Below are 9135 nucleotides of genomic sequence, written 5' to 3' on the forward strand. Positions count from 1 at the left end.
GCCAGTTATCATGTGAATCAAGAATATATCTATAAAACAGATACCAAACCTGATTTATCCTAATGCACAGTCAATATCATGCCATGTTATTCAAGAATGAAAAATTGCATTTGGATTGATGGCATTTTGCAAAACAGAGAGATGTACTCCAGATCTTGAGGATTGATGCTCAGGGCCAGGAAATACGTCTATATTACAAGGATTTGGGTTTATAACTGACCCTCCARTGCTCCAGAGACAACTCTTAWGCTAYTCATTAATGCAGGCAGGCARGGACACATCCCACCTTCTYTGGACARCTTGTTTCAGTGTTCTTGCACTCTCAGTAAGTTTTTCCACATGTTCAGGTGGAGCTTCCAGTTCCTGTTCGCTGCCTCTGGTCCCATTGCCCGGCACCACCGAGCAGAGCCGGCTCCRTGCTCTGTCACACTCACCAACCACGGGCGGATCAGATCTCCCCCTGACCTGAGGGGGCTGACAGCTTTCCCCTCACGCTCCCACCTGCTCGGCACACCCGGACCAAAGGCCCTCGGGGCTCGGCTTCAGCCTCTTGGGCTCGCACCCCGGCGGGACGCACCGGCACCCCCAGCGCGGCCAGGCCCCGCTTCCCCGCACAGCCCCCCGCAGCCGGCCCCGCTCCATCCCTGCGGTACGACCCCGCTCACCGGGTTCCGCAGGATCCCTCAGGTTCCCTCAGGTTCCCTCAGGATTCCTCAGGTTTCCTCAGTTTCCCTCAGTTTCCCTCAGGATCTCGGCGGATCCCGCTCCGCGCGCTCCCGTTTCCAGGGACGCCGCGCGCCCGCCGCTCCCGCCGCCCATTGGCCGTTGCGTAGCAACCGCCCGCATCGCCTCCGTCGCGCGTTTCTGACGTCATCTCGGCGCGCCGGAGCCCGCAGTGCTATGGCGGAGGTGAAGGTAAAGCCGGAGGTCCCCGACCCCATGGACATCGAGGGCAGGTGCGSACCGGGGCCGGGAAGGTGGGTGTGGATTCTGCCGGGCGGCGGGAGGGGTGTGTGCAGGCCGGCGGGGAGGCCAGGGCGTGTTTTGGGGCGGGAGCAGCAGGTGTGGAGCGTGGCGGGGCCTTGTCGTTCAAGGCCCGAGTGTTGGTCAGGAGATCGGTGATGAAGGATAGGGGTGTTGGGGGCGCTGAGGGTTTGGTGCTGGGAGGTGCTTAGAGGGCAGTGGAGGTTTGTTCAGGTGACTTTCGGCTATCGCGTGTTTTTCTGGTCTTGGAAAGGGATGTGGTGCACAAGGAGTAGGTGCCGAGCTCCCTCAAGAATCAATTGATGGATACTTTAACCCGGAGTTGCTCTTGTCACTCACTTCCACCCTGACTCCAGTACTGTTTGGATTTGGTTTTGGATGCAACAGAACATGACCTTAAACTTGCTTCTCCTCCTCTCACAGGATTATTGAGCTGTGCCACCAGTTCCCCCATGGCATCACGGACCAGGTGATCCAGAATGAGATGCCTCACATGGACGCCCAGCAGAGAGCCGTGGCCATCAACAGGCTGCTCTCCATGGTAGGGAGTGTTTTGGCGCGAAGTATACAAGAACTTGAAGTCCCTTGTACCTTATGAAAGTCAGGTGAAATRACAGGAATTATGTAGATGTTGTGGGAAGGGTCAGGAACTGTTTGTTTTTTTCTGATAGCTGGTGATAAGTGGATACTTGTCAAGGGAAGAAAATAACCTCAAGGCTATTGTTGTTTGCAGTGGTTAGAAATCTTAGGTTTAGTTTTTCTTTATTTAGTCGACATTAAATAAGGTTTTTGTTTTAGAACTTTAGCATATTCTTCTAAAACACCTTCTGAAGCAAGCTGTTTGGAGGAAAGTAAATGTGTTGTGCCCTTTCTCTCGTAGGGGCAACTGGACCTTCTGAGGAGCAGTGCAGGTCTCCTGTACAGAATCAAAGATTCCCAAAATGCAAGGTAAGCCTGGGTAAATATATTTGGAACACAATTCTTGTTTGTAGTTAAAAACAAATCCAACTTCTTTCAAATTTTGGACCTTTCAAAAATCCTAATGCCTTTTTTATTTTGCAGTAAAATGAAAGGCTCTGACAATCAAGAGAAGCTGGTTTACCAAATCATAGAGGATGCAGGCAACAAAGGTACTTTATATTTTGATTGTGAATGGTACTACCTCTGTTTACTTATGGAATCGTTCCTGTCCACACTTGTAAATGCTTGCCCAGACAATACAAATATAAAATCTAAGAGTCTCCATCCTGCTTGTTTTTCCCCAATCCTTTCTGTCCATTCTTCCCCTTTTGCTGGGAGTGGCAGGATCCATCCTGTGATAGGTAAATKATTCAGGCTGTGCTGTGATACGACTTTTTGTTGGTGAGTATGTACAGAAACAAATGGTTTCTTCTATTTATTTCTGTTCATTTCTCTGTTTTTAAACAGGAATTTGGAGCAGGGACATAAGATACAAGAGTAATTTACCTTTAACAGAGATCAACAAGATACTAAAAAACTTGGAAAGCAAAAAACTAATTAAAGCAGTTAAATCTGTGGCAGTGAGTATTTCATGACTTTTTTTAAACAATTTCAACATTTGCTGCGTGCTTTGTAAGCTTTTAACAGGGGCCTGGGAGCATGAAAACCTTATTTTTTCTCCAGCTTTCTCTTTGACTGTGCACCAGTGTTTGCCTTCAGTGTGCAGGATTGAGATGCAGCAGATTTGGGGTTCACAGATCAGCTTCTCTGCTGTCTGTACACATCCACACTCCTACTTCACAGTCTGTGGATCCTGCCCTCTGTTGTTCTCTTTTACATTTTATTCTCTTTTTTTTGTTTGTTACCACTTTGCTACCACTCTTTTCTCCTTTCTCCTCTCAAATTTMCACCCAAATAAGCAACCTTCTAAAACTCCCTTAAGTTATCTGGTTCACACTGGGTCTGGTAAACCAGATGCAGGTAGAGGAGTTGGACATAGAAAAGCAGTAGCTTTTTCATGTTCTTGTGAGAGATGCTGGCTTCATCTATTTTTCTAACACTATGATAAATAGTGTTCTAAAAATAGTGTTCTAAAACTTCTAACACTATAAAATGATTGAGAGTTGAAATGTGTTGATCTTCTCTTTATTTCTGTGTTACCTGAGTGCCAAACATGTTGAGGGTAGCTCGAGTCAGCTGAATTGCTGTGCCTTAGGTATAGGAGTTATTGAACCACTTTTTATGCAGATTATCTGCTGAAATCTTCCTGTCTTATGAAGCCTTTCAGCTGTTGAGATCTGTACATTTCCCTCCAACAGGCATCCAAGAAGAAGGTCTATATGCTGTACAACCTGCAGCCTGACCGCTCAGTCACGGGTGGGGCCTGGTACAGTGACCAGGATTTCGAGTCTGARTTTGTGGAGGTGTTAAATCAACAGTGTTTTAAGTTTCTGCAGAGTAAGGTGAGTGCCAGCAATGGTTTTCTTTATAAAATCAGTGCCAGGCAAGGCCTAATTTTTCCATAGGTGTTGGCCATTACTGCAGTTAGCTTGGCAAATCTGTACTGGACTAATATTTTTGTCACAGCAAGTGTGACGATACTGGATTTTAATGATGGATATTTTTAYATYCTRKACAAGAGRGAAACCTTTYATCTCTGAGGTCTAATGACAGACTRGCCTAGGTGACCCAAAATMRTGTATTCCTTCTGYATGCCAACCTGCCTAAGATTATTACCATCCTTAAGACCCACAACCTGGGAAAGAGGAACTTGTGTTGCCCCTTGTCTAAATTGTCCCTAGTTATTAAATGTCTGCAGATTGTAGCATTTGTCTATTCCATTATAATGTGTTTTAACTGGCTCAAGGTACGGCAGAATTTTTTTTTTTGTCAACAAAATGCCGAATGCTGGTATTCCTTCATATTAATCTAAAGTATAGTTTAAATTTTGTGTCATTTATTATAAAATTATATTTGGTTGTGTACTACATTGTCTCACATACACCAGTCTCAAGGGCGTGGCTTTAAATGCTAAACATGTCCGAGAAAAAGAAATCACCTTTTGTATTTGAGTCTGCCTGAAGCTGAGCCWTGGGAAGGCTTTTGGCAGTGAGTGCTGATTATAGCTAACCTTTTCTTTTTTCTCAGGCAGAGGCAGCTCGAGACAGCAAGCAGAACCCCATGATACAGAGGAACAGCTCGTTTGCCTCATCCCACGAGGTGTGGAAGTACATCTGTGAACTGGGCATCAGTAAGGTCAGAACAGATTTATCTCACTGTTCTAATTGTCAGTGCATGGTTACCTATAGGAGCTGAGTACTGCAAATGTGCTGAAGTGTCATAAATGTCTTAGTACCCGACACATTGTGTAGTGGAGGTGAGGCTTCATTGCTTTTTGGGGATGGTCACTGATACTGTGTGTGATTCCAGGATAGCTGGTGCATGTGGGTTTTCAAAGATGTATAGAAGAATTAGCATTTATATCCTTGTTAACAATCTCAATTTATATTCCATAGTTTCAATTAAGTTTGTGCACTTCAAGGAGTTTTAGGGGAGGGGAAAAAATACTCCATAGTTATTGTCACCATCAACAAGTGTATCTTTAGCAGTCTTGTCTTCTTTTTTCACAATAATTTTCCTGCAGAACTGGAACTATATCATGCTAGGATGACGGAGACACTTCAGGTGCATAGGGAAGTTCTTTTTGATAAACCAGGGCTAGTGCAAATCAAAAGTGCTCAGGAGGTAGGAAGCATTAGTGTTTCCTTTTCTTTTTGCATCTGCACAACTCTATAAAGTTCCCAGTGAGAATGGTGTCTTTTTTTTTTGGACTAGGTTAGAACTCTAAAGATTTTTTATTCATGGGGTTTGCTCATTTCCTCCTTGCAGGACCCACTGGCATGCATCTTTCCTAACATCTGTTTCACCAATTGTTTCTTAGGTAGAGTTGTCAATGGAAGACATTGAAACCATTTTAAATACTCTGATCTATGATGGCAAAGTGGAGATGACRATTATTGCTGCCAAGGAGGGGTCGGTGGGCAGTGTGGATGGGCAGATGAAGCTGTACAGAGCTGTCAGTCCTCTCATCCAGCCCACGGGATTAGTCAGGACACCCTGTGGACTCTGCCCTGTGAGTAACAAATTCTGTGGGTCATTAGTGGGTGCCTGCAGCTCGTGAACACAGCCCTGCAATGGCCACAGGGCACGTTCAGGTTCTGCACACGAGTGACCCTTGTGGCTTTCTAAGCCAGCTGTYCTCAGAAGTTGTGATGCCTTAGCTATGGTGTAAGAGTCAGGCTCTGTAGTTGGTTTAAACAGGTTCTCTGCCAGGTGTTTCCCACTTCCATCCTGTCTCTTTACTGGACTTTATGTGACAGGATGCTGTGAAGTGTAGCCTGTTCTAAACTATGTCATTATATTTCTGATCCCAGGTTTGCCTGTATTTTTACCAAGCTAACTTATTTCTGTCCAGCTTCTGCACTCTGCTCCCTGCACTGTGAGCTGGTTTGTAAAYAGAACTTGCCAGCGTGTTCCTTTGTGGTGAGAGCTGCTTTTCTCTTCTCCCTCAGAGCTGTCATAAGACTTTGTAGGTTTTGGCCTCTGTTAGACTGATGCTGATCTGCTGGGGAGAGAGCAGAAAACATGGGAGCATGTTACACACAGCACACACCATTCAGCTGGAAGTAATCACTCTGCTGACACAGGGCTTTCTTTTGCAGGTTTTTGATGATTGTCACGAAGGTGGTGAGATTTCTCCATCAAACTGTATTTATATGACAGAGTGGTTGGAGTTTTGAAGTGAAAGAAAACTGTTAACTGGGTTCATGCTTCATGGSCAAGGTGACAAAGCAGCTTGCTTTTTTTAAAAGCGGACTTCTAAATTTGTGAACAGCTTCAGGACATGGAGTGACAATGATACATAAATCAGCAATGTATTAGTTGTGTGAACTATCCTGGGAGTGGACTGGAAGTGAAGTCAGTGCTGAAGATCAAGGCTGAAGTGGAAATGTGGATCCATTCTTGAACCAAAATTGGAGGTGGCAACTAATGTGATTAACGTTAAATGAGATTTCTAAGCAATAGTTCAAAATAAAGTTCAAACAATATTGAGACATTTTTGTCTTAACGCTTACCAGTCCCTCACAGCTGATCAGGAAAACTTGCTAACAAGTGGTACCAAGAATGAGATCCCAAACTTTGCCTTCAGACTAATGCTTAAGTTCTAAAGCTGACACTTTTCTCCCATGATAGCTTCCACTTCACTGAACACTAAAAATCTGTTGTGGGAAAGATCTGAATATGTCAAACAGAACTCAMTGATTCTTTATTATCTTTCTTACCTGCTAATTTATCATTAAAACTCTTGATTTTTCTTATGAACATCTGTGCTTCATTTCCTGTACTGCTGCCTGGTGATGCATCTGTTGTATTTATTGCTTCATCATCAAATTTCTGGTGGTGTGTAGCTGCATCACATACATGGATATCTCCACTGAAATTTTGGGAAGTATTCTGGGAAGATATGTTTTCCACAAGAGAAAGGGTTCCTCTGGCTTGATGATACAGGGAACATTTTTATAGATTATTTTAATACCATCGGGGTTAAAAAATAGGCTCATGACAGATACTTGTACATAAATAACGGCCTTTGACAGTCTGGTCCCTGTACCACTTGCTGCCTGTAGCTCCAGCTGGCTCTGTCCAGGCTCTATGTCTCCACAGTTATTCAGTATCTTCAAAACAGCCTCTCAGCACTGGGAAATGATCAGGGGGTCAAGCACAMCTCAGGGCCTGTTGCATCTGGCTCTTTTAAGAAATGTGTCTGGCTGAAAATAAGCCCTCCTGCAGACTGTGGTGGGAGAGTGATGGGAAAACACCTCTGTGGCTGAGTTAGCAACATTCTGATAGAGGGTTGATGCAGATTTTGGAAGTTTAACTCACAAGGGTAAGAGACTGATCTAACATCAGAATTTTCAATATTGTCCAGGAGTTTGCACTTTCTAAAACCAGCCTGGATCACATGCAAAAGTTCAAATCCTGACTGATTTTGATTTCCCTTCTTGGATTGAGGACAGAGGCTAATGGGGATAAGTGCTGTACAAAGAATAAAAAATCCCCCGCAATTCCTGCCCCATGCAGGGAGGGTATGGATGCAGAGAAGGCTCCTGGTGTGGGAGCAGTTAGGTGAGCAAACAAGAAGCATTGATAAGCTGGCAAGTCCATGCAAAGACTGTGATTGTCTCAGCGAGGTGAGCATCCCCAGCAGGCTCTGCTTTTGCTTCAGTGTTGTCTCCAGGTGAAAGGGATGCATATCTCTACAGAGASAGAAGAGATCTTACAAAAGAGATGTGGGGGTGAGGAATGATTGGAGCTTTGTTCTTCCTCTGCCTCTTGAACCGCTCAGCACAGTGAAGCCAAAGGCAAAATGCTGCTCACTTCCCTGGAGGGAGCCTTGGATCAGCCATCCTTTAYTTGGCCAAAGGTAATTTCATTGAGATGTGGGGCTGGGGTTGCCTTTGTCTTCCTGTCTTCAAAGGGGACCTGACACAATGGGGTCTCTGCTGCTGCAGAGATAACACAGTGTTTGTGCTCCACTGCAGCTGGAAGATAACTTCAGGGAAATAACACAGCTTCATCATGCAGGTATGTCACTGTATGCTCTATAACCACATTCACTGRCAATAAGAAAAAAGGAGAGAAAAACCTCAGCGAAGAGCTTTAGGAAGTAGCATGTGGTTTATTAAGCTCTTTAAATTTTGGCATTGGGTTTATCTGGCTTTGATGATCTTTGTAGTATCTGAAATTTCTTGGTGTTGGAGCTCTAACAAAACTTCTCATCTTTGGGAAAGAAATGCCTGTAAGAGAAAAGTATTTYCAATTTCTTATCTGTAAGATGGGAATCTGTTTGATCTATTTCTGTATGAATCAGAGAAATTATCTTTTCTGTGGCTCTGACTCTTCATGAATCTGGCTAATCTATAAGGCTGAAATTCTTATCTGAAAAGGGAGTAAATGCTAAAAGGCAGCATTAATAATCTCCTTGGTTTTGTAAATCTTCTCCCTGGAAGCAGTCCCTATTCCAAACTGGGATGAAATGCAATATTTTGAGGAAGCTCCAGTACTCAATATGAAAACACTTCTGTGTAGAAAGATGAGTTATCCCCTAAAACGTGAATGACAGACTGGAAGCATGATCTGCTCATTTAKTTATGCAGGCCTCATACAAGAGGTYAGAGKTCAGCTGCTGCAGGACCATGAGATCCCTCCTGAGCTGGAGAGAGCTCTTCCTTGTTCCCATGAGCCCAGATCCTGCTGCCATCCCATGACCCTCGAGTGGTTCCCTCACTAGGGGTTCCCTCACTGTCCAAARGCAAGTCGGAGTATGGGCACACCCAAATGTGACTTTCAGATGGAGACAGTACAAAATTGCTTTTTAATTCCAAGAGAATTTACCCCGTGGCTGAGTGGCTGGCTTGTTTTGCCTAGGTTTGGTTGGTTGGGTGGGTTTTTTGTATTTTTATTTTGATGGTAACGGGCCCGTTGGAGGTGTGATGGATAATTGTTGTTCCTCTGGTTGTTCCTCGAGCACCATCTGCTGTCTGTGCCTGGGATGGTTCCCCCAGGGCTCAGAAAGGGAAAATGCCACACTCTGGTTTCTTTTTTGCCTCCACATGCAGAGCAGTTTTGGGGAAGAAACTGTAGTGAGTGGACACAGCTGGGTCTCCTGTTGCTGCTAAACACTTGATGCTTTGAAACAGGGCACAGATACCTCAAACAGAGCTGTCCTCGGGCACACACAGAGCACCTTTCCTTCCTCCTCTTGCTCCACCTGGCTGGGACTTTCTGTCACTTCGCCTGTGAGAAATGCATCAGGAGAGTCAGGTCTTTCTCAGCCATGCTAAGTCGAGTTTAACCTGCAGCCTGGAGGAGACAAAAAGGTGTTATGACAAGATGGTGTCCAAGTTCTTGTTGAAAATGTTCACTTCCAACATGACAAAGCTGATCATTGCATTTCACTCACTCTTCAGGAGATCTGGGGAGTGGGGAGGACAGAAACCAGAGCTCAAAGCTCTCTTCTCTTTCAGCTGTTAAACACAAACCAAGCTGGGGCTTGTGTAGGCAGCCTGTGGTGTTTTCCTTTCTTCTACTTTTTGAGCAAGTCTGTGATTCTTCCAGGAAATGCTTTTC

The 9135-nt window shown here is 44.7% G+C and overlaps 1 protein-coding gene across 1 annotated transcript; it reads left to right on the top strand.

Annotated features, from left to right (window-relative positions):
• The first annotated feature begins 880 nt into the window (after nucleotides 1–880).
• Nucleotides 881–6328, top strand: POLR3F (RNA polymerase III subunit F). Its single transcript, XM_057379347.1, has 9 exons — nucleotides 881–956; nucleotides 1408–1525; nucleotides 1865–1932; nucleotides 2047–2114; nucleotides 2413–2525; nucleotides 3264–3407; nucleotides 4093–4200; nucleotides 4886–5077; nucleotides 5667–6328. Exons 1-9 carry the CDS (start codon nucleotides 901–903, stop codon nucleotides 5742–5744), a joined length of 945 nt encoding a protein of 314 aa, XP_057235330.1. The 5' UTR covers nucleotides 881–900; the 3' UTR covers nucleotides 5745–6328.
• The last annotated feature ends 2807 nt before the right edge of the window (nucleotides 6329–9135 follow it).

The sequence above is a fragment of the Malurus melanocephalus genome, unplaced genomic scaffold (genome assembly GCF_030028575.1).
Source record: "Malurus melanocephalus ecotype Western Australia unplaced genomic scaffold, MMel_1.1 scaffold_402, whole genome shotgun sequence".
Classification (NCBI taxonomy): domain Eukaryota; kingdom Metazoa; phylum Chordata; class Aves; order Passeriformes; family Maluridae; genus Malurus; species Malurus melanocephalus.